The following is a 26,008-nucleotide window of genomic DNA, read 5'->3' on the forward strand; positions in this document are numbered from 1 at the left end:
CAAAGCAAATTAAATATCGATAATGTAAGATCCCATACATCACTTGCACATTTCAACTAGCACAGTAGACCTGTCTTGACCCGACTTCCTCCATGCAGAATACTGATGTGATGGTGGGGGGGGGGGTATCTGTAGTCTCAAGAATTGATAGCCCTCAATGTATTAGTAAAGAGAAGGCTGAAATTTATGTAAGTCATCAAAGTCTGTCCCATCCTGGATATCCCAGGTGAGCCCTATCTCATCAGATCTCAGAAACTAAGCAGAATTTGCCCTGGTTAGTACTTGGATGAGAGACTACCAAGGAATTCCACCAAGGAATGGAAGGACAGTATGAAGCGGTTGCCGAAACAGATTCTCGTTTCGGGTATACCCGAAACAGTGTGCCTTTGCACACCCCTAGTATGAATGCCTGGCTGATCAGCTAACAGGCCCTTTCCCCAAAATTTCGGTTTTCTATCATATATTTATCCTGCCTTTCTTCCAAGGTCCTCAGGGTGGTGTATATGGTTCTGCCTCCTTATTTTGTCCTCACACCACCAATCCTTAGGGAAGTTTGGCCGAGGGAGTGACTGGTCCAACTCACCTGGTGAACTTCATTGAGGTGTGGGGAATTTGAATCCAGGGCCGTTTCCACGCGGCTTACCTTTGCTCAGAATGATCTGGAACATCGTGCAAAAAACGCGAAAGATCGGGTTTTCTCACGCAAGAAAACACAATCTTCCGCATTTTTGGGGCGATGTTCCGGGTCGTTCCGAACAAAGGTAAGCCGTGTGGAAATGGCCCAGGTCTCCAGATTGTTTTTCTGACATTGTAACCACTTCACTACTCTAGCTTTGACACTATGAAACCCTTGCTACAGACACCGGCAGTTTCTTGCTTGTGTAATCTCTTCCAAACGAAAGTCAACACAGCAGCAGCCAATGAAGATATTTTGGCATTGCCAAGCAATCCGTAACAAACTCAAGACCGAGCTATTTTGAGGACTATTCAACATGAACTCATTGGGTTTCCCAGATGTGTCCCAGCTACAGTTCTTCTGCATCAAGCAACGTAACTGTTCGGTTGAAAGATTTCACAACCACCGCAAAGACAGTGCCGTACGTACCGTCCTGACTTCCAGCCATCTGTTGGCAGCCGACAGAAACAAGTATGCAATGTTGTTTGTGTCCGTCAGTTCCAGCATACGCTGTTTAAACCTGGCCTCGTGCCTGCAGATGAGGAAAGGGCTCTTGTGTTAGCAATTAACATTTTGCACAGTTTTGATGTGACAACAAGCACAAAAGATTGCAGAATCTCAGTCATTCACACTCACTGATTGAACTTACATTTGACAAGATGTTGTGCTAAACACTTTTTTAAAAAAAAAATCAGGTCACATGAAGCTGCCTTATCCTGAGTCAGACGATTATACTCTATCAAGGTCAGCATTGCCTGCTCTGATGGGCAGCTGCTCATCAGAGCAGACAGAGCAGCCTGGGTTTCAGGCTGAAATCTTTCCTGCCACCTGATCCTTTTAACTGGAGATTCTGAGGATTTAGTCAGAGTACTGGAGATCAGCTTGGTATGTCAGGTTCTGTACAATCTTTGTTTCCCCTTCTTTTATTGGCCTGTACACCAACAACCAACAACGGAGCTGGCTGACCTGAAGAGGACCAGAAGACATCTAGAAAGATGCTTGATAACCAGCTGGAAAGTGAAACCGCAGCTCAGCGCTGGGTATTACATATACTGCTTGCTCTCATAGAGAATAATGGGAACTATTTGGTTGGCAGCCAGAGCTGCCTATCAAGGTTTTCAGGGCTAAGATTGGTGTGTTCCAACAGCAGCAGAAGCTCTGTGGCTATTCCTCTACATTGCCTAGGGAATTGATTACTTGGCTCCAGGATGTCTGGTTTCATAGCCCAATGGACCAACAGACCAGCCCAAAAGTTGTTGCATCCGTGAAAAATGGGTGTCCCACGACCCGCCGGTTCATGAACACTGAACCGGGCCAGTCTGTGTCAAATTTTGGTCCATTTTTTGGTCCGTGCCCACCTCTAGAGGGCTATTGTAGGGAGGGAGTCTCAGATGCTTCATTAATGAGTTAGGGAACATAGACTTCACCACTATGTTACCTTACATATTATCTGTTGCTTTACATTTGTACTCCTATATACTATCTGTGCTTCATGTTGTCTAATGTCAGTCCTAGAACTGATTGTGTTCTGTTTCAGCAGTTCTTCAACCCTGTATTGGATCCTTACTATCGCTATGTTTTTCTAAACTGTAACTATTTATCCTATGGCATTGTCTATGGAAATGTCCTTGACACTGATTGTACTAATCTCACACTATGTAATCTGCCTTGAGTCTCAGTGAGAAAGGTGGACATAAATGACATAAATAAAATAAAATAAATGAACCTCACAGATTATAGCCCTTTTTAGGTGTTACATTTCTGGTGCCACTATCTCACATACCAGGAGAATGTGCTACGCAACCAGAGAACTAGATTTTAGGGGATACACATTCGTATGTATAGAGACTCTTAAAACCCAAGTGTTGCCTTTTTCAGACAAAATGATGATTGCATATACTCAGACAATTGCAGATAACACACTCTTATGGTATGCGAGATAACTGGGCCAGAAACATGGGATTGTGGTGCCACTTGGACCAAAAATGTTTCCCACCCCTGTGATTTCAAGATGGTTCAGCCAACTGCTTAGGGAATAAGAACCAAACAGCAACTTGGAACTTTGATGATCACAACTGGTGAAAAAGACATGTGGTTTTGGCATCAAAGATAGGGTTCACAGTACAGCTTGCCAGCCTTTGTTCGCCCTAGTTGACCTTCACGGTACACTGATAATATGAAACCCTAAGAATGTCATGTTCACGGTTGCTGTTTTTGGAGCAGGTGGGTGGAGGAGGGTCCAGCATTATATTGTCTCTCCTCTGGCTCTGCACACTCTCCCATGCTCCCATCCTACCCAACACAGTGGGATAGGCCAGTAGCACAAGTTCATTCCTCTAGAGCACGGGAGGAGTTGGGATTTCCATCTTCCAGCCAAAATTCCACAAGCGATGCTATCAGACCGACAGCACTCTTTTTGACTACTCGTCATTCAGCAGTAGCTAGGATTTAACATAGCTACTACTCCCCACCCCCAAACCCAGCTCACAGCAATTTCATCATCTATACATTTCTCAGAGCAGAACCACAAGTGACAAAAGGCACAGATTGGACACTTGTCAGCTTCCCTCAAGTTTTGATGGGAAATGTAGGCAGCTTGGCGGAATGTTGGACAAATGACAGTTGAAAAGTCCATTGGTCAGCAGTCAGAGAGCGAAGCTGCAAGACCAGGATGCCTACATTTCCCATCAAAACTTGAGGGAAGCAGACAAGTGTCCAATCTGTGCCTTTTGTCACTTGTGGTTCTGCTCTCAGTTAGGGGGGAAAGTTCAGCCGGAACTACAAGGCTGCTGCAAGCAGAGATGTCAGCTGGCAGAAGGCCAGCGGCTGCTGTGGACGTGTCAGAGCTGCGCTTCTGGGGTGGTGAGCAGGGAGCCATTTTAAAAATCAGAAACGGCTTTGCCACAAACGAACAAGTCTTGGATTTGGTCCATACCTGCATGGGGAAAATGCTTGGGAATCCTATGTGAAATGCCCCCTGGAGTTTCATGATGGAAGAAGGGTGGGATATATGTAATTAAAGAGGTGGGGCTGTGGCTCAGTGGCAGAGTATCTGCTTGACATGCAGGAGGTCTCGAGTTCAATCCCCCACATCTCCAGTTAAAAGGATCAGGTGATATGGAAGACATTTTCCTGAGACCTCGAAGTACCACTGCCTGTGTGAGTAGATAAAACGGACTTTGATGGGCCAGTGGTATGATTCAGTATAAGGCAGCTTCATGTGTGCATATAATCATATGAATAGTCAGGTCTGATAGAACTTCATGTTGGGAAAACATTTTTCGGCCTTCACCAGAGGAATTGTGCGCGATAGAAGAAGGTCTAGTTATTAGTGTGCGGCACTAGGCCTGAGGAAACCCTGATTCGACAAACTACCTGTCCATGAAGAAAACTGGTTCACTCTGAGTCAGGGTGAAGACATTTTGGCCTACCTCATAGGGTTGCCCTGACCTGGATGTCCCAGGTGATCTCATCAGATCTCAGAAGCTAAGCAGTGTTGGCCCTTGTTAGTAATTGTATGGGAGACCTCCAACAAAGAGGAGGGTTGCAGAGGCAGGCAAAGGCAAACTGCCTCGGTTAGTATCTTGCCATGAAAACCCCACCAGGCGTCGTCATAAGTCAACGATGACTAGAGGGCAGAATTTCATTTTTTCACTTCCTAGGGTTACTATGAAGGGAAGTTGCTTTAAGCTGCCTGGAGGACACATGGAATAACAATGTGATCTATACAAACTGGTGTAGCATAGTGGTGATAAGTACTGACTGGGAAGTCATCGGTTCAAGGTTCAGCACTGCCACTAAGGCACCCATTATACGTAAGACAAAGCTATCTCTGCCTCAGTGCCCCTCATCGGCAATAGGGGGGTAATAATATTGGCCCACCTTATATGGCTGTGTGGATTACAACTAGGATTGGAAGCCTCCAGGTGGGATCTTGAGATCTCCAGGAATTACAAGTGATCATCATCATAATAACGTTCGATTTATATACCGCCCTTCAGGATGACTTAACACCCACTCAGAGTGGTTTACAAAGTATGTTATTATTATCCCCACAACAAAACACCCTGTGAGGTGGGTGGGGCTGAGACAGCTAGAAGCTGTGACTGACCCAAGGTTACCCAGCTGGCTTCAAGCGGCGGAGTGAGGAATCAAACCTGGTTCTCCAGATTAGAGTCACACTGCTTTTAACCACTACACCAAACTGGCTCTCATCAGACTACAGAGATCCATTTCTCTGGTGAAAACGGCTGCTGCTTTGGAGAGTTGTCTGCATGTGTATGGCATTATGTCCTGCTGACATCCCTTCCCTCCCCATACCCCATCCTCCCCAGGCTCTGTCCCCAAATTCCCAGGAATTTCCCAACCTGCAGCTAGCATCCCTACATTTGAACACAGACTGTGCTAGCAAGATTCTAATTGATCTTAAAACCTTTTCATACATGATAGTAAAAGTATGATAGGGCCCAGATCTGATGTGTTTTGCAACACATTGACACTTTTTAAATCAAAGGCAGTAATGCAAGAAAAGGTGCGAGCACACAAAAGCCAATTAAGAATGCCTCTCTTATGCCCCTTTCAATTCTCCATAAAATACACACACACCAAAACCTCTTATCTGCTCCTCGCCCTGGTCTGTTTCTTTTTGGCAGTCACACTTCTATTCCCCCTCCCCCCCCCACCTCCTTCTAATGGAAACTCTGACCCACTTCATCTGTCTTCTTTTCATCCCCTTCCAGTTTTTCTTCTGCAGATTCCTAGACTTTTATCCTGTCAGATGAGGAACAGAAAGGTCAATGAAATCCCATTCTAATTGGAGGGTGCGACTTTGTGGTTAGCTGGTGGAGGGAGTTCATTACCACTTGATAAGTACATAATGAACTCAGAAGGAAGGGCTTATACACCGGACTGTGGTTTCCTAACAAAGCTCTGTAAAGGAAGAAAGAGGCGAAGAGGCAGGAAAAGGTAGAAGAAATTGAATGGGGTTGTTGCAGCATGACAGTTGCAGAACTACAAAAAGAAGAAGAAAAGCCTAGAGTGAAGCAGAAGAGAAATGGTATAGGATTTTTTACAAGGTTATCAAAGAGGGTTGCTGGCAATTCCTGAGAACTTTTGTGGGCAGAGTCTGTGGAGGGAAAGAGTCACAAATATGGTGTCCACACTTCTGGCTGAGCGGCTGGAAGTGATGCTGCTGTGTTCACGATGCTCTAGGAATTCCCCAAATCTCTATGGTAATTACCATAGAGATTTGAGGAATTCTTAGACAGCACTGCAGATATGGCGATGTCACCCAGCTCATACATGGAAGCTACCAAATGACATTTGTGCTGTGTTCCCCCCACCCTCATTTTTCCTCCCTACTGCACCATAAAACAGTGGTGGGAGCTGGAGCATAGGGGCGGAAAGTTGGACTCAAGATGCATGTTAAACGAAGGATACACACAAGCAGGCATCATAGACTTACGGACACCATGTTGGGGATCAACGTCAAATCTTAACATAAATTCAAAGAGAAGTCAAGAACAAACCTGAAAGCTCTGATGGTGGTGAGGCCTTCTGCAGTTTCGGAAAAGTGGCAGAGGAGGGGCAACTGGGTGCTGTCGTCAAGCTCCTGAAGGTCCCTGCGCCAAAGCACAGAAGGAAACAGAGGAGTGACTAGCAAAACAACAACCAGAAAAACAGCAGCTTACGGCAAAGAAATAACCCTTGTTTTAAACTTGTTTGTTGAATTTTGCTTTCTTGAAAAAGACAAAATGACAATAGCAATTGATAGCAGAATGGTGACAGAATCAATGGATAGGCATTGATTGGTAAACAGATTGCCAGTATCCAGGGGCTGACTGGAGATCTTGCAGAATTACAAGTGATCCCCAGGCAACAGAGATCACTTCCCCTGAAGAAAATGGAATCCATGGAAGGTGGACTCTATGGCTTTATATACAGCTGAGGTCCCTCCCCAAACCAGGCCCTCTCCAGGCTCCACACCCCAAATCTCCAGGAATATCCCTACCTGCAGCTGACAACCCTACTCGAAATACATTGGGCACCTTGGGATACTTACTTGGATGCTACTCGGAAGTATTTCTGAATGAAATAAAAGGCAATCCCAAGGGGCACAAGAGCAAGGAGGAAGAAAGGAGTGGCGTATGAAATCATCCCAATCGCAGACAGGCAGAGCAAGGTAGACCGTGTGAGGGACTCCAACGTCGGAGGGATGTGCTGTTGCAAAGATGGGTTGCAAACGTTATGTTAGGACCAATGTTCTGGAAACAAGCATTTCAGGAAGCAAATGTACATTTCCCGTGGTAGTGGTGGAGAGTGCCGTCAAGCCATAGCTGACTTATGGCGACCCCTAGTGGGGTTTTCAAGGCAAGAGACTAACACGTGGCTTGACATTGCCTGCCTCTGCAACCTTCCTCTTTGTTGGAGGTCTCCCATCCAATTACTAACAAAGGCCAACTCTGCTTAGCTTCTGAGATCTGACAAGATCAGGCTGACCTGGGCTATCCAGGTCAGGTCACATTTCCCCTACCCTCTTCTTAATACATATTAAGTTAGAAAACATGGCCCTGAGTTTGATGGGTCAGGCTAGCTTGATCTTCTCAGTTCTTAGAATCTAAGCAGGGCCAGCCCTGGTTAGTACTTCAATGGGAGACCACCAAGGAAATCCATTGCATGAAGGCAGGCAATGGCAAAACCACCTCTGAATCTCTCTTAACTTGAAAACCCTATGGGGTCTCCATAAGTCATTTGGGTAGCACTTTACACTCAAAGCCAACATGGTTGATTAGAGCTGTTCTCAAACATCACCCACTATTTGGAAATGCCCAGGGCTTTTTTCCGGGAAAAGAGGTGGTGGAACTCAGTGGGTTGCCCTCGGAGAAAATAGTCACATGGCTGGTGGCCCCACCCCCTGATCTCCAGACAGAGGGGAGTTTAGATTGCCCTCCACGCTGCTTGGCGGCACGGAGGGCAATCTAAACTCCCCTCTGTCTGGAGATCAGGGGGTGGAGCCACCAACCATGTGACCATTTTCAAGAGGTTCCGGAACTCCATTCCACTGCGTTCCTGCTGAAAAAAAGCCCTGGAAATGCCACTGGGGGAGGTGAGGGGGGAGATAGCTGTGAATTTCCTGCATTGTGGACTAGATGACCTTTGGGGTTCATTCCAGTTCTATGTTTCTAGTTTAGATATTCTCACAAGAGACCAGACAGGTTTGGTATACAACTAGATTAAAACTTACTTTTAAGCGCACGTGCTTCCGCTTGAAAATGTAAGCCTATCTACATGTAAAACAGCATGTAAACCTCTGCCGATCTACGGTCCATTAAAATGGATCAAGAGATCTCACAAGAATATGATTTCAGTGTTGGCTCTACCGTATCCTCATTATGGCCAGTATTCATGTGCTTTAATTTTGCATCTTGTAATTGGCACTCTCACAAGAAACCTGGGAAATCATTAAAATTTCCATTTAACACACAGGGAGCCGATACAAACAGATGGAAAGATAACCTCCACATTATGTCATGTAATGGATCAGTGAATTCTGCCGAAGGCCGAATCAATGAGCTCACCTGATCAATAATATTTGTATCCGCAGAAAAGCGATTCAGAATCAGCCCCAAGGGTGTGGTGTCAAAGAATCTATTGGACGCAGAAAACAAAGCAAAACAAGTTATTTATTTTATTTTATTTATTGTTCACCTTTCTCACTGAGATTCAAGCCAGATTACTCAGTGTAAATCATTATGGGAAATAAGTCTATTTTTCTTCTGACCTATGTGTATCAGCTGCAATCCTCCACTCCCATATTACAAATTTAATGTATTTATTTATTAACAACTTTGTATTTAGTTGTTGTTCTGTTCCCCAAAGTAGCTCTTTTTTGGTTGGGTTTGTTTCATCCTGGCTGTACCTGATGGGGCCAAGGATGATCTTGTTGAGGAGATTATGATGGAGGTTCTTCGCCGCCATGAGACCCATCCATTCGACGGTCAAAGAGGTAACAAGACAAAGAACAATCCCTGCAGCACTGAGGGCGCTGAATACGGCTATGTAGCAATTCTGTTAAAACAACAAGAAACATATTTCTGATCCTGGGAAAGAGCCCGTTTATTTTCCTTTGATTATGAAATGCCATCAAAGGAATGATGCTGCTGACATCTCTAGTGCGGAACATTTCATAATTTCAGAAGACTTCTGTTACAGTAGTCCATGAACTTCCTGTTTAAATTAGTAGAATGTTTGCATAGCACAATGGGGGGGGGAATGAAATTTGTTACTGTAATACAGGTTTGTAATCTATTTTGAGTGTCTATGAGAGAAACTGCGAAGCTGGATTATAAATTAAGTGTTGAAACGATTGCGGCATTCACTGGATTTCACTCAAAAGTTCAGATCTCCAGTTTGCATGTTGAATATTCCTAATGAGGAAGCTTGAAAAATCTTGGCCTCAAATCTAAATTTGGAAGGCCGGGATAATCAAAGGGCTGTCTTGGTATAATGCTGCTTGTGGCCTGTTGGCCGTTAAAGCGATATTTAAATCTGGAAAGTGTAATATTTACATTTATTTCATTTACATTTTTGACCAGCACAGCATCTGGAGAAGAGGGCAGGACTTTGCTTACATCTCTTGCACAACAAAATTGTTTCCTACAGCTGGGGTCATTGGGAGCTGCTACAAACTGAGCACCTTCCTGTAGGATGGATGAAGGGCAGGAAGCAGGTTGAACTCACCACATCCACAGAGGCCACAAATGTACTCCTTTGGGATCCTTTTGCCAATCTCACACATGTGCATAGATTACATTCAAGAGGAGAATGATTGACTGGCCTATAGCAGCCAGTTAGTACTAGAGATGGGCATGAACCAGAAAAAACCCAAACCATGCGGTTCGTGGTTCGTCAAATTTTACGAACCACGAACTTTCACAAACTTGCCCCTGGTTCGCGAACCGGTTCGTTTGGTTCACGAAAATGTCACATCCAGGTCAGAAAACCATCACTTCTGGGCCAGCAGGTCACTTCCAGGTCAGCAGAAGGTCTGCAGGAAGTCCATCCCCTGTTGCCTAGGAAATGGATTGATTGGCACAAGGCTGTCTGCAGTCACAAACCAAAAAACAAACCAAACAAACCAGCCTAAAGTTCGTGGCGGTTCATCAGAAATGGGATCTGATGAACTGCAGTTCGTGGACCACGGTTCGTGAATCACGAACCGGCCTGGTTTGTGCTTACTTTTGGTTCGTATTTCGGTTCATGCCCATCTCTAGTTAGTACACTTAAGATCTCTAGATGGTGAAGGATTCTACAAGTGAGTATTTGTGTCCAAGAGACTGGTGGCACACACATTGCACAGCAAGTTCAGGAAATAGGTAGCTGTAACAGGATACACCACATAGGGAAGGCAAAATGTTGTTCCTGCATGTATAAACCAGGTATTGGTCTCCAGCTGGGCTTCCCAAGAGGAGAAAAAAAACCCTCTGATATTTAAACTAGCACATCAGGGAGAAGACTAGACTACAAAGCTGCTTGTTGAATGCTCAAGCATCCAATCATGGAATTATCTCACAGCCAAGCTAAAACTTAGGAACAATTTATTGTCTCATCTATGAACTGGGCTCCAGAGATCCCTGTAGTATAAATTGGAGGACACCCATGGTGCAGAGTGGTAAGCTGCAGTACTGCATGCCTAGCTCTGCTCACGACCTGAGTTTGATCCTGGCGGAAGCTGGGTTCAGGTAGCCAGGCTCAAGGTTGACTCAGCCTTCCATCCTTCCGAGGTCGGTAAAATGAGTGCCCAGTTTCCTGGGGGTAAAGTGCAGATGACTGAGGAAGGCAATGACAAACCACTCCACAAAAAGTCTGCCAAGAAAACGTCATGATGTGACATCCTCCATGGGTCAGTAATGTCTTGGTGTTTGCACAGGAGACTACCTTTACCCAACCCAGTCAATACTCGGCAATTTGAGAAGCCAATCTAGGTTTGACTGCACTTATGTACCAATTTAAAGACCTATGAATGACAGCTTCATTGAAAGCTGACCGATACATCCTCAAGGACTAATGTCATTGCAAGTCCACAACCTTTTAATAAATGTTTTGCAGTACCGAGTTGCCATCATAAGCCACCTCAGAACAACAAGACGTAAAAACTAAGTCACAAGTCTGAAAATATCTTAAATTAGCTTAATGAAATATTTTCCTACAAACTGGTACTGTATATATGATTGTATACATTGATTGTATAATTTGTGAATGTCAAAATGCACTAGCACTTTATTGGTCTGAGATACTCTTGTTGGTCATAGAAGCTTTGGATACGTTGTTATTAACACTTGCTGAGGCTTACATAGCACTTTGAGTGGCTTTGAAATTTACTCAACCTAGACTTGCTATGCTATTGAAAAGTGTGTGTTGGATTATTAGAGAACTTTGTTAGTTATAAAAAATCCCTTAAAGGACTAAACATATATTTTCTAAATTCCATTGCCTCTGGATTCTTAAATATTTCATTAAGCTAATTTTAAGATATTTTCTGACTTGTGACTTAATTAGTTTTCATGGCTTGTTGTTCTGATTTGCCTTTGATACTCCATGATACTCTCTCTTGTGCATATCATAAGCAACCTGACCCTGAGTCAAACTTTTGGCCAACTATTACCTTGGTCTCTTCTATGGAACCATTCACAGAACACAGAGTCTGGATCTGGTTCTGGTTTTGATTCCTTGAAGTCCACTGTGCCAGCCAATAATCAATGGCAACAATGACCGAATGCTTCAACAGTTTAGAAAAGATCATAAGGAAGAGTAAGAAAAATCCTCCTGAAGTGAGATATCGCCAGCAGGTTTTCCAAGGCATCTTTGTCCTGAGTCGCATTGCTGTAGACATGCTGTCATCTTCATCTTCCTCCTCTTCTTCCTCTGATGGGTCACAAATGTAACTTAGTCAGTTCATCTGTCCTATGTATCTTGGATTCACAAGTTATCTCTATAACATAAGAAGTTTGTATTCCTGCATGTGCAGGAGTGTTGAAGATGTGTGCAGGAATGTTGAGGATGTGTGCAAGAATGTTAAGAATTTACAAGCTGGTTCCCACAAATGTGTTCATTGCTTGTAGACTGAAATATCTTGAGATGATGAGTGCATAAATGTGCCGTCACAGATGTAACACTGTAAACAGAACATTCATATCGCACATCTGCCATTTTGAGTATGATGCGTGTAGAAATCAACAAGCATATAAGCATGTGTGAACTAGAGTGGCTCATAAGATATGGATCCAGAGGAGTTAGCTGTGTTAGTCTGTAGTAGCAAAATAACAAAGAATCCAGCAGTACCTTTAAAACTAACCAACTTTATTGTAGCATAAGCTTTCAAGAGCCACAGCTCTCTTTGTCAGATGCATGCTGTGGCTCTTGAAAGATTATGCTACAATAAAGTTGGTAAGTCTTAAAGGTGCTACTGGACTCTGTTGTTTTCATAAGATATGTACACTCTTCCCCAAAGTATAGTTTTCATTATGGCATTAGCTTCTTTGACTGGTAATCCCTCTTAGGTCTAACAAGTCAGAGAATAGTGGGCAGTAACTATAGCAACTAATAATAACGATCAGCTGATAATATGGGGGCACAGTTCTCAAAGTGAACATGGGTGAAGCTGCTTTCTTCTGAATCAGCCTATTGGTCCATCAAGGTCAGTGTTGTCTACTCAGACTGGCAGCAGCTTGCCAGGGTCTCAGGTGGAGGTCTTTCACATCACCTACTGCCTGATATTTTTTTAACTGAAGATGCCAAGGATTGAACCTGGGACCTTTTGTATGCCAATCAGATGCTCTAACACTGAGCCATGGACTCTTCTCCAAAGTCTGCTACCTCCTGTGTTTCATTCCACCACAATCCTTTTGCAGTCAACACAGTCTGCCAAAGCAGATTCTGGTCCACCGAATTTGTACAAAAATGGCACACAGGTTGAGGTGGATGCAATGGCTGTTTCATACATGTGGATCTCTGCCCAGAGAGTCATCTAAGCCCATTACTGCCCCCCTTCACTGCCCCCATTTTGTGATTGACCCTGTCAATCATACTAGCCATTTTGTAGTCGAACCCAGTGATTTTTTTTTTCAAATTCCCAAAAAGCCAGCAAGCTCAACAATATCGGATCCCCCATTGTAGAAGCACCTCTAAGATTTTAGATCACACTATCAAAGAATGAGGCGAAGCACCTTTATGTGTCTAGATACACACAGGGCATTTGTATAAATAACCAAGTGAACAAATTGTAATACTTTGCTTTTTCTCAAAGAAAGAGGAAAGTTAGGTTGCAGTCAGATGTTGCATTTAACAGTGGTGAACAAACTGCATGTGTGATCCTGGCTTATTACAACAACAACAACAACAACAACAACAACATTAGATTTATATACCACCCTTCAGGATGACTTAACACCCACTCAGAGAGGTTTACAAAGTATTATTATTGCTGGGATTATTGCTGGGATTTGCACACATGTCTTGCTTCTCATTTTCCCACCCTCCCTTCTTGCATGTAGAACTGCAGTAAAAAGTTAATTCCAGTTCCCTGTGATGTACAAATGCAAATATATTCTTCCCTGTTCCCAAACCTGAGGGCCAAACTAGACATGACAGCATCCACGGGTCTGACCCATGCACCTGCCACCATTTTAAAGGGATTTTAAAATGCTGTGAGCTTATGACGGGCTGAGACTCTCTTGTTCTCTTTCCCCCCACACCTGTTCAAGACAAAACTACTGCACACCTAAAATGCCTTTAAAATGGTGGCTATGTCCACAGGCTGGACCTATAGATGCCATCATGTCTAGTTTGGCCCTAAACAAGAGTTTAATCCAAGCTTACAATTTCAGTTATTGGGGGCGGGCAAACTAACTTCTGTTAATCTACACATGTACTAAAGTTATGTCACAGGTAATCAGAGTTAGTTTTTAACCATAATTCTCTGAATGAGAATGGAGAGGAAGGAGCCAGGGGACTCAAGACCCAGAAACAAGCCAGGTTCCCAAGCATTTTTAATTATCTGTGGTTAAGCACGACATCTGAATGCAGCCCGCCCATCTGAATAACGAAAATGTCTCACCCTCACCTTCATCTTCATCCTCTAGCTGAGCTTTGGACTCTCTTGGGTACATGGCTCTGCGGAGAGTTTTCCTTTCCAGAGTCGTTTGGTCAGCTTCCATATCCTGCCACCCAAATTTTAAACTTTGTAAGTTTTGAAGCAAAGGGCACAAAAGAGAATTGGCTTGCTGAGTGAATACAGTTAACAGTCTGCTTGGAAAATGCTTTTCTATTAGGTTTTATCCCAACTTTCAAACAAGGAGATCGGGGCAGTATAAAAGATTCCGCCTCGCTGCCATTTTATTCTCACAACAGCCCTGTGAGGTAGGTTAGGCCCAACGTTACCCAGTAACCTTCATGGCATTGTGGGAATTTGAGCCCCTCCTCAGCTCTGGAACACCCTCCCCCATCAGGATCACCTGACATCCCCTTTACTTTCTGTCATTTAGGGCCAAGCTACACATGACGAATGACACTTGAACAGCAAGTGTATTTCTCCCTGTTCACTTGCCCTCCACTAAATCCACTTGCCGTTCAAGTGTCATTCGTCATGTGTAGCTTGGCCCTTAGACTCCAGGCCAAAACGTATCTCTTTGCCCAGGGTTTTAATTAGGAGTTTTAAAAATAATAATAACATTTGATTTATATACAGTCCTTCAGGACAACTTAACACCTACTCAGAGCGGCTTGCATAGTGTGTTATTATTTTCACGACATTCACCCTGTGAGGTGGGTGGGGCTGAGAGAGCTCTGAGAGAGCTTTGACTGACTGAGAGTCACCCACCTGGCTTCACGTGGAGGAGTGGGGAATCAAGCCTGGCTCTCCAGATTAGAGTCCTGCCGCTCTTAACCACTACCCCAAACTGGTTCTCACCAGCTTTTTCTTTTATCATACCAGCTTTTTTAATGCTCTGCTTCTGTTTTATGGATTTTTTTTTAATGCTGTTTATGTCCAATAGCTTGTTTTTATATCGTTATGTTGTTTTAATTCGTAAGCCTCCTCAAGCAAGACTCGGAAGAGGTGGCATAGAAATATCCTAAATAAATAAATAAACAAACCCAGCTCTTCCCATTGCTAGTCTAACATTCTAACCATTGTATCGCACATGTTCCCATAGACTTAGTACTTCCACAATAGAGAAGCAAGAAGAAAACACTGGGGAAAGTGATAACAGATCTCTGGAAACAGGACGAGGAGGAAATAGCAAAATTGCTCATCGCTGGAGACAGAAAGAGGATGGGGGAAGAAATAATATCTAAAGAAAGTATCAGAACTAGCAGCATGCAGGCCACTAATTCGAAGCCAAGAAGTTGTGTGAATTTCATTCAGTGCCTCACTGAAAAATCGGATTGAGGATCCCGGCAAAAGCAGCTTGAGAGGGCCAGGAGCAGATGTAATCTTATTGGCTCCTTGCGTCACTTGACTTGGTTCTGATTGGTAGCAGCAATACCACTGTCTGGCCATTCACCAAAGTGGGGGCACTTTCAGTTGCTAACTCCAGGCTGGGGAAAGATTGGTCAGGTGGAACCTGGGGAGGCCAGGGTTTGGGGAGAGAGGGCCCTCCGTAGGATAGAATGACACAGAGCTAAGCTATAAGTGATGTCGGGCATGTGTTTTTTAACGTGTCAGGGATGCAATTTTACCTGGGAACTGTAGTTTACAAAGACAGACCCGTGCAAGATCGCTGGGGGAGAGGAACTTTAAAATTGTTTTTTTGCAATCTCAACGGGGAGAGGAATATAGGACCCTATCCCTTATGCAGGACGGCACGGGAGGAGAAGAGCTGGTAGTTCTCTGTTGAGATTGCAAGAAAACAATTGCAAAGTTCTTCTCTCCCAGCGAACCTGTGTGGGTCTGTCTTTGAAAACTGTCTTTGAAACTGTCCCCTGCCTCCCCGCGCTAGGTACATAATGCTGTTTTCAACTACAGTTCCCAGGTAAAATTGCATCCCTGACATATTAAAAAACACGTGTCTGGCGTCACTTGTATCTCAGTTCATAGAGTCCACCCTCCAAAGCAGTCATTTTTCCAGAGCAACTGATCTCTGTGATCTGGCAGTTGGCTGTAATTCTGGGAGGTCTCCATGTCCTACCTAGAGTTGGACAATCCTGAGGGCACTGAAGGGCAGCAGAAAGCAGGCTGGTAGTCCCCTCATCTGGTACACTATGCAGATAATAAGGCCTGACTGCAGCATCCCTGGTTGCACACAAACCCTGTTCACATATTACAGTGAACACATGTACATTCTGCAAGGACTTGCATATATCTGTTTGTAAGAAAGACCCAATGTGTGATCACTTTACATGTGAAACCAAAGACCAGAACCTGGATAAATGTGGGCTTTCAACTGCACGTTCAGCTGTGCATATGTTGAGTATGTAACACGAGAATTACTCAACTTACATGTAAAGAAAAATCAAGTGTATACCGTATGCAGATTGGATGTACGTTCATTGCAACTTGTGAACAGGGCTACACAAAGAGTCTTACAGAAAGGTATCAGGAAACAAAAGAGAAGATATGGGCCGTTTTCACGGGTCTTACCTAACAACACGCAAAACACCCGGAAGACAGTGTCTTCTTGCGCGAAATTGTGCCAGGAAGACGCTGTCATCCGGGAGTATTGCACGAGTCACTGGACATTTTTAGAATTTTTGAACCCCCTCCAAAGCACTTCCACCTATCTTGAAATCAGATGACCATGGGACACAGGGAAGTTTTAGTGGTAGCTACTTCCAAGAGAAACACCATCATCCCTCTGTATATGATGCACAAAATATGAATCAAAAGGCTTTACTTATCTGTTTACAGTTACCTTCTCTAATTCCTGGTCTTGGCGATTCATCAGAGTTTTCCAGTGTTCATACAGCTCGACGTCATTGTTTTGGATGTCCTTCAGTGTCCCTTCTCTAAGCACCGTTCCATCTTTCATGGCAATGATCTAGGAAGAAGGACAACTAAGGGAGCTATCCCACCATAACACACGGTTACTCACTTCTTTGGAAATTAGGCAATGCTTATACTCCCTGCATCTAATAGTAAACTGGTCTCTGTGCAAATGGCAGAAACCGTACAGTAAGGCCTCCCGTAGACAAGAAACTGGCGCTTGCCTACACAAAAGACTCCCCAGATACACAGAAAAAGATAAAAGAGCTTTTGTGCTATCGCGCCTGAATGTCCTTCCTTCAGTTGTGATGCTAGGAAGATTCAATGGAATTCCCTATTCAGATAGACTCTGCAATTGGGGTAGCCATAAAATTGACTCTATAGACCACATTTTCTTTGATTGTCTTAAATTTTCAAAATTAAGGTCTGAATTGATCTCCCCATTATTCAATCAGAATTCTCTTTCTCCAGAAGCGAAATCTTCTTGGTGACTCAGAGACAGTGAGTGATTCCGCACACGTTGGATAATGCACTTCCAATCCTCTTTATAGATCATTTGGAATGGATTTTTTTGTGTGCAGAACAAAAAATCCACCTCAAACGATTGCTAAAGTGCATTGAAAGTGCATTATCCAACATATGCGGAATCAGCCAAAGATAAACGACTGCTTGTGGCGAATTTTTAGCAGCTGTCGTTCAGTTACATGATAATTAATTTTTAGGTTTTCTTCCCGTTGGATGAGGGTCTGCTGTTTATGACTCAAGTTGTAAAAACAGTAAGAAGTAAAAAGATAAGTTAGTAAATGAATCAAAGAGAAAAAAAAGAAACCCTTAAAATGGTCTGAGGAGGACTGAAATGCTCTAGAAGTGAATGTTGAGAACAGCTAACGGCGGGGGGATAGAGGGGAGAAACCAGCATTCTCGAGTTCTGGAGTGTTTTAGATCATAGCCTGCATCTATGGCCAAGTCAAAGGCTCACAGCTCTGATGCATCTGCTAGGGATGAGCAGATAGTTAATCAGCAGGTAGGGAGCAACCCAAAACTTCCTGGTTTTTTCCCCTATTTGCTTCAAGACCATTTAGATTTTATTCCCAAGATTCAAGACCAATGTGGGAGGCAGGAAACACATGAGTGGGAGTCATGCTGGGCATCACTGGCTGGCAACTGGCTGGTCAGTTTTGGAGTCAGAGATCTAGACAAGGAGGATGCTTGTTCAGACCTAATAAAGTAATTCTGCAATAGCTGGAGACGGGAGTAGATTCTCTCTTACCCAGTCTGCATGTGGCAGGTACTGCAATTTATGAGTCACTAACACAAGAGTCCTTTTGTCATCCTTGAGGAACTTTAGGATTCCTTCTTGCATCAGGTGATCACTCAGATGAATGTCCAAGGCAGAAAACGGGTCGTCCTGAAATGACATAGATGGGAAAAGACCGTTATGAAGATGCCGTTGCTTCACAAAAAGCATGTCATAAAAGCTGAACAGCCACCTGTTTCTGCATTCAGTCGCAGAATGAATCTTGGGAATACCACGGCAGGGACTGAATCCCCTAGGATGACATACAGTGATGGCCTCATCATCAAACAGCTGGATGAAGATTCCCAACCCACTCTAGACCATATCCAGAGTCCAGTTTTTGGAGCAGCACTGCCTTAATCCATAGGACACTAGTGGTTGGGTTGTGACTCAGCACTCTGCTGGTTTGAATCCCACTACTGCCACAAGCTCAGCAGGTGGCCTTGGGTAAGCTGTTGCTCTCAGCCCCACCTCCCTAGCTGTATTGTGGAGATAATGATAACACTGACTTTGTTCACTGCTCTGAGGAGTCACTAATGTGTCTAGAAGAGCAGTATGTAAGTGCAGTTATTATTATTATCTCTGTTACATCTTCCTCCAATAACTGGACTGTTTTCTCTCATATGAACCTACCCAACCCCTCCGGTCATCTTCAGCCTTAGGGGAAAGGGAAGCATTGGGGTAATGTTTCACCTGCCTGCAGAAAGAGCTTCTGCTAACAGAACAGACTGGAGGGATCCATTTTATTTCAGCAGATTCCATGTTGAGATTTGATTTGTAACTTCTCTGCTTTCCTAATCAAGGGCTGAAAACTTAAATAGCAAAAAAATATTAATATTTGAAAGAGAAAATCTCACCAGGAAGACGAGGTTGGTGTTTTGGTAGAGCGCTCGCGCAACACAGATACGTTGCCTTTGGCCTCCACTTAAGTTAATTCCCTGATAAAAGAGAATGAATATCAGTCTCTCGAATAACTGCAATGACTTTTGTATGGATAAGACCTTAACCCATACCGGTGTGTAAAAGAAACCATTACAACATAACAATAGTGTAGAAAACCATAAACATAGATACTGAAACACACTGCTGCTGCTGCAAAAAAAATCCAGACCAGATATCTATGTATATGAATGACTTCATAAGAGCCAGCTGTGATTGTGTATTTATAGTAATTATTTCCAGTGTTTGTTGCAGCTAACCAGGGTCAGGGTTTCTCTTGCTGGAGGTCTTTTAAGATGTCCCCTACACCTAGTTATAAGTAGGGATGTGCAGCGGGGAAATATTTGGTTTGATCCGGAATAACCCAAAATGATCTAGAATAACCCCAAACCAGAAGCGGCAAGCCGCTTCAGGTTCAGGTTATCGGAAATAGCTTTGATATGCTTTGTAATGATTCGGAGCATACCGAAATGAGATTCCCATCTCCCCCCTGAGCCCCCTTCCCCCAACCCCCTTGCCTTCGGAAGGCTGGAGCAGGCGCCTCTGCCACCGCCGTGGCCAGCAGGGCAGTGGGGAAGGCTGCAGCTTGTGCCTCCTCTGCCTGCGCCGCTGCTTTGGCCTCTGTGGCGGCTGGCAAGGCAGCAGGGAATGCCGCTGCTTCCACCGCTAGAAGGATGCCCCAGGTAAGTGGGGTGGTGGTGTGAGGGCAGGCACCCTCTGAAAAGGCCCTAAAGCTTCCCGAAGCAATCCGAATTGCTTTGGGAAGCTTTGATTCGGTATTTCCAAATCAGGGCCATCATGCTGGCCCTGATTCAGAAATACCGAATCTTTACTAATCGGGCCCAGTTCGGGTTTTTTTTCTGAACCAGGAACCCGAAGCGCACGCCCCTAGTTATAAGTAGGCTTGCTCAATAAGCTGTATTTAATAATTAGAGATTCAAAAGTTCTCATTACAAAGATCCTCTGAAGAGGGTTCTTCTGAAAACTGGAACATTATTAAACTCTTGTTATAGTACACATGTATAAATGATTACATTTGAATATGAACATTTAATATTATTATAAAGCTGATCATATATTGTATATGCATCTGATTTAGATGTATTTCTGTAGTGGCTTGTTTCAGCAACTGTGTTTATAGCTTTTAAAAAAATACACTAGAATTTTAAAAATCTCATGTATTTATAATATGGTATGTTGTATTTTGGGACACCTGGTAGCCAAGCATCTTAAATGAGAGTCTTTCTCAACCATCAAACTAAGAACAAAACATCCTAAATGTTTTTGTTCTCTATCAAAAGTTGACTTCTGAAAACATTAAAGAAAGTCAATGTATTGAACTGGTTAGACTATCAGGCTAAGCCTACAGAGACCCAAGATCAAATGCCCACTCTGCATTCGGAAGCTCATCAAGCTTCCTAAATTCCCAAAGTGGCTGATGTCCCAATGTGCTGACTGGAAGTTCCTGCAACTGTCATAGAGCATTATTCAGCATGTGTGAAAGCTTAGTCTAGATTAGAAGGTAGAAGCCCCCCCCCCTGTAGGTTCTACAGACAAGCTGCCTCAGACAGTATCGCCTCTGAAAGCAGTGGCATTTATGGGTCATCAGGACAAGACCATAAATACAATTTCCTTGTTCTTTATTTACCCTTTCTCCAATTTCTGTCTGATCTCCAAAAGGCAGAAGGTCAATATCGGGTTGCAGTGAGCAGGCATCTGTGACGGCTTTGTACCTGTCAAAGGAACAGCAGACATCATCTGATGCACAACTGTATTGGATCTAAACAGCAGCATTGCCAATGTTTGCTTTCCAAAATCTGGTCCTGGAAGGGGGGGGGGGAAGTTGGAGGGGGCAGGAAATGGTTGGGGGGGAAATGCAGAGCATAAGTTTGAATAGCTAATGAAAGCTCATACTGCATTGGAATTGGATGGTCTAGCTGTTTGGCTGCTACAAACGAACAGGGCAAACTCCTTTGAAGCCAACTGATCCACACACCAAAAGGAGATGTTTACATATACTAGCAAAGGAATGTTTTGGTTTCCCCCCCTAATTGCTTCTTCTCTCTCCTCCCCTTCTTTCCCTCCTCTCTGTATTTGACCAGTCTCTGTATCATGCATCTGACGAAGAGAACTTGATTCTCGAAAGCTTATGCTGCAATAAAATTGGTTAGTCTTAAAGGTGCTACTGGACTCTTTGATTTTGTTTCCTGTTGTGGTTGGCACGGGCAGAGGCAGTAGCCTGAGATGTTGTTTTGATTTTGTTTGTAAGAGTGTATATGCAAAGATGTGGTGGTGAGAGAAACGGGTATAGCTGCCACTGCCAAGTTGCCATGATGCTCTGCCGAGCACATGCACGCAAAGGCACTCTGCCTCTTCAACGGCATCATGGGAAATCGTGCACTGAGGCTCCACCCACAAATCTGTTTCCCTAGTGTGCTTCTGTTGGTTTCCTGGCTACAGTGTGGCACTGAGTGAAAATGATACCATATCTACATATGTGCCACCAAATCGCAACCCACTTATGATGACCTCAGCAAGTGGCTTTCAAGGCAAGTCAGGAGCAGAGGTGGTTTACCATTGCCTGCCTCTGCATAGCTACCCTGGATTCCTTGGTGGCTTCCCATCCAAGTACTGACCAGGGCTGGTTTTGCTTAGCTTCAGAGATCTGACAAAATCCGTCCATACTATGCTGCCTTCCCTCTATGTGAAAAAGATACTAATAATTTTCAAAACAAAATTCCAGCAGCTTTTCCAATTTGTTGAATGCAGCCTGGGGGTTCACCTACACACTAAAATTTCTTCCATGTTTATTTTATCTTTTATTTTTTAATAATATTCTATTACATAAATCAATCAAAACATCAAATACATTAGCATGGCCACATCCATGCAATCAAAGTAAGAGAAGAAAAAACAAGGATTTAACCTATAAAGAACCAAACGCCATATAAAACACTCAATAGTTTTTTCTTAATGGAAAAGGAGGAAAGAACAAAACAAATGAAATCATCAAAACAAAAAAAATATTAGTATTATTTTACCCTAGCCAGGGTTTTTTTTCTGGGAATAGCTGGTGGAACTCAGTGGTGGAACTCAGGACCGCACAATGATGTCACTTTGAGTCAGTTTAAATCGCCCTCGGCGAAAATGGTGGCCCCGCCTCCTGATCTCCAGACAGAGGGGAGTTTAGATTGCCCTCCGCACTGCACGGCACAGAGGGCAATCTAAACTCCCCTCTGTCTGGAGATCAGGGGGCGGGGCCACCGGCCATGTGACCATTTTCAAGAGGTGCCGGAACTCTGTTCCACCGCATTCCTGCTGAAAAAAAGCCCTGACCCTAGCTCTTCCTTCTCAAATGGAAGATGGAATTGGAATTGTTTTATTTATTTTGCTACCTGTTTTTATATTCTGATGTAACCTGCTTTAAGCATGCTTGCAGGAAGAGCGGAATATAAGTGTAACAATTAAATTAAATTTTCGATTAAAATAACAACCATATTCACTTTTCAATCAAAAGACTAGTACAAACACAGCAGTATTAACCTTTCACTTCCATTTCTATTTTAATTTTTTTTCTTTAGCAAATTTAGCTTCCAGGATTGTTTTATCAAGCAGAACACTATGGGGGGGGGGCAGGGAGGGAAACTTTTAACCCTTTCCTCTTCTGCTGATTTCTCACAGGAAAAGCTACCTTTGAGCTTCTTTTACCCCAGCTGGGAAACAATAGAGAAAACTGTACAGATCAGCAGGAGTAAAATGTTTTTGAGGTTGACGTTTTTTCTTCTCTCCATGTGCCATTCTCCTTCTTGATAAAGCTACCAAGGAGGTTGCAGTTGAGAAAGAAAAAAACTTTGTTTATAATTAACAAGGATGAAATCACGATGTGTAGTTGAGCTTTTGAGTCCAGGAAGATTTCCTGATGTGCTCTGCTCCATCATATACAAAATACTAAGTAGTCTTCTAGCTTAAAAAACAACAACCCTGCATGAAGTTTTGTGTTTTCCATCAGCCTGTTCCACCCAAGCTAAGTTGTCTTCTAGCTTTATCAAGAGAGAAGTCGGAACCCTGAAAGCTGTTCAAAGCAAAGAGAAATTGGGAGTTACCTCTGTTTAATAAAAGGGCTCCCGAAAGTAATGTTTTCCTCCACCGTAGCATTCAGGAGCCAGGGCTTCTGGGCTGCGTAAGCCACCGAGTACCTGCTCCTGATGAAAGAAGTGCATACAAATACATGATGAGTAATGGTAAAGGGGCTTCTTCTGGCTGATGTGCACCGAGCTTGGTAAGAGGCAGAAGCGCACTAACAATTAGCAAGTGTTACAACCAAGGAGAAAAGGACTGAAGGAAAAGGTTATGTTAAAGAAGCACCCAATCTTTGCCATGAGTTTTCTCCCCCATCCTTGGACTGTAAAGCTGTCTTGTTTATCTGCACTTACTTCAAAGTACATAAAGACAACATGCAAGGGAGGGAGGAGGATTGTGCACTCAGTCACCACCGGCGCCAGGGTTTCTGGCACCCGTGGCCAGCCCCACGCGTGCGCACGAGCACGCAGTGCACATGCAGGCCCTGGACTGCATGATAACATCATCAAATTATGACTTCATCACGCTGCAAAGCTGGGCCCATTGGCTGGCGGGTGGCTGGGGCAGCGCGCAGAGGCTGCCTGCGCTCCGCACGCCACCCTGGCCGCCTGCCATGCCTGCCCCATGGCTGCTGCGCCCAGCCGGGGTGTGTGGTGGTGGTGGCGGCGGTGTGGGGCTGGCCAGCTTGAAGCAGCTGCGGGGCAGGCACACCAGCTCCGTGGCACACGCCTCCGCCCCCAGTAGCCCCTCTGGTGCCCCCTCCGGCACCCCGGCACCTCACAGCCTCAATGGTGGCGCCGGCCCTGCACTCAGCTTTAAATCAGGCTGAGCGCACTTAATGTGGGAATCAGATATAACATTGGAATGGAGTATACATGCACATAGCCCAACAGGTATGGGCCCTGTTTGTATGCGATGTACCTGCAAGGCACGTTTCCCACACTGATTTGTCTGAGCATGCTGTAGAGGATTCCAAAGAATGTTCAAGAGTGTGATTTGATTACATTAAGACCTGAGAACACACCCAATATTCTCCTATCGCTGCACATTGCAGAGGAAGACCAACATGGTGGACCGTCTGTCTTTCGAGAAATCTTGTCCACCATTTTAAATCTAAAACTTTCCAAATTTGGGTCTGCAGATGACAATTTGAAAAACCACTGGCCTATGATATTTAATCTTCGATGCAATGGTAGTTCTATTGGACTATATTTTTTTTATTTCAGGTGGGTAGCCTTACTGTTCTGTAGTAGAAGAGCAAGATTCTGGTCCAGTAGCACCTTAAAAAACCCGCTAGATTTCCAGGGCATTAGCTTTCGAGAGTCAGAGCTTCCTTCGTCAGATCTGAGCTTTGACTCCCGAAGCTGGTACCTTGGAAGTCTAGTCAATCTTTAAGGTACTACTGGTCCTGAATCTTACTCTTCTAATTATTTTTGTTAATCCAAGAGTACTGGATAGATAATATACGATGGTGATTAGTTTTTAATCATTGATGTTTTATGAAATTTTATATGTAAAGCCCAAACCAATAAGGCCAAAAAATCGAAAGTATTATCACATATCAAAGTGAAAAGGTCACATTCAAAAGGTAAATTCAAATTCAGGATTGAAAATTTCCCACTCAAAATTTGCCTGGTGAATTGGTAAATATGGTAAATTTGTTACACTTTTGAATATTTATCAATATTTTATTTAGCTCTTGATTGTTTTGGAGAGTACTATTCTGATCTATCAAATTATGATAAGATTCAGTGGTTGCTCTTTGCAAATTGATAAAAAAAAAGATATGGGTGCTAGGAAAAACAGAACATTGGTTAGAAGCGAATGAAGTAACCCCATCACTTCCCATATTTTAAGTATTTAGAAAGCATTAAAAAAAACTTGTTGAACTATGTTAATAATTGCCCTTCAGTTATCTACTGTCAAACTGTGGGCTGGATCCAACCCAGTGGTTCCCAATCATTTCCACGTGGGCTATGAATTAAAGCTGAAGTGAAATTTCAAATAAGTTGAGTGAACATCTGTATGTTTGAATTACTGGAATTTGGAATGAAATTGAGTGAACCATGAATCTTTGGCTGATATCCAGTTCCAGAAATGGGAAGTCCCTGCCCCTGTGATCTCCCGCCAGTTTTCAGTAGAGATGGGCACGAACCAAAATATGAACCAAAGTTCATGATGAACCAGGCTGGTTCATGGTTCGCGAACCAACGATTCATTAGAGCCCATTTTTGATGAACTGCCACGAACTTTAGGCTGGTTCATTTGGTTCATTTTTTTGTTCGTCACTGCAAACAGCCTGGTGCCAATCAATCAGTTTCCTAGGTAACAGGGGATGGACTTCCTGCAGACCTTCTGCTGACCCGGAAGTGGCCTTCTGCTGGCCTGGAAGTGACCTTCTGCTGACCTGGAAGTGACAATTTGCTGACCTGGATGTGAAGTTTTCACGAACCAAACGAATCGGTTCGTGAACTGGGGCAGGTTCATGAAAGTTCGTGGTTCATGAAATGTGAGAAACCACGAACCACACAGTTCATTTTTTTCCAGTTCGTGCCCATCTCTAGTTATCAGCCAGCAACCCTAGGCACCCTCTATAGAACTCACATCATATACGGTGAAGGATATCTGTTTTCACCTCTAACTATATGAAGTCACTGGCTGGCTTGATAACTGTCGGCCCTGGATCGTTAGCAAGTGCTCCAAAATTTACCTGTTTGGGAATTAAGATGGATAAACCTATTACCCCCAAAGAGTAGGAACCACTGCATTGAAGAAGTCTATTTGTTAATACTAGTCTAGCAAATTGTTGTAATCATAGAGGAGTGAAACAAAGTGTTGACTGTAGAGTACAAAAAGTGGAGATTCGAGATGATCCCGAAGAGGCAAATGGTTTGCATCAAAACATCCCGTAAAAGAATCGCAATAATACCTCCGGCTTGCTTCAAAAGAAGAATCAGTTTCATTTAGGCTGCAAGTTATGGTAAACAATATTTTAGTATTAGGAAAGAGATAACAAGTTGGTGAGCAAACGTCACAT

At 43.7% G+C, this 26,008-nt stretch overlaps 1 protein-coding gene across 1 annotated transcript in view; it reads right to left on the reverse strand.

The window, feature by feature from the left end:
- The window catches only part of ABCC9 (ATP binding cassette subfamily C member 9), a 93,530-nt gene that overhangs the window by 15,942 nt on the left and 51,580 nt on the right, over window positions 1-26,008 (reverse strand). The window contains exons 18-30 of the mRNA XM_054988299.1: window positions 25,901-25,939; window positions 22,995-23,093; window positions 20,540-20,624; window positions 18,810-18,890; window positions 17,926-18,063; window positions 16,585-16,710; window positions 13,797-13,893; window positions 11,340-11,599; window positions 8,595-8,743; window positions 8,254-8,323; window positions 6,738-6,895; window positions 6,205-6,297; window positions 1,106-1,208 (exon numbers count right to left, since the gene is read on the reverse strand). Of these exons, the coding sequence (XP_054844274.1) occupies window positions 1,106-1,208; window positions 6,205-6,297; window positions 6,738-6,895; window positions 8,254-8,323; window positions 8,595-8,743; window positions 11,340-11,599; window positions 13,797-13,893; window positions 16,585-16,710; window positions 17,926-18,063; window positions 18,810-18,890; window positions 20,540-20,624; window positions 22,995-23,093; window positions 25,901-25,939 (1,498 nt within the window). The remainder of the gene's footprint in view (window positions 1-1,105; window positions 1,209-6,204; window positions 6,298-6,737; window positions 6,896-8,253; window positions 8,324-8,594; window positions 8,744-11,339; window positions 11,600-13,796; window positions 13,894-16,584; window positions 16,711-17,925; window positions 18,064-18,809; window positions 18,891-20,539; window positions 20,625-22,994; window positions 23,094-25,900; window positions 25,940-26,008) is intronic.

The sequence above is a fragment of the Eublepharis macularius genome, chromosome 9, assembly GCF_028583425.1.
Source record: "Eublepharis macularius isolate TG4126 chromosome 9, MPM_Emac_v1.0, whole genome shotgun sequence".
Lineage (NCBI taxonomy): Eukaryota > Metazoa > Chordata > Lepidosauria > Squamata > Eublepharidae > Eublepharis > Eublepharis macularius.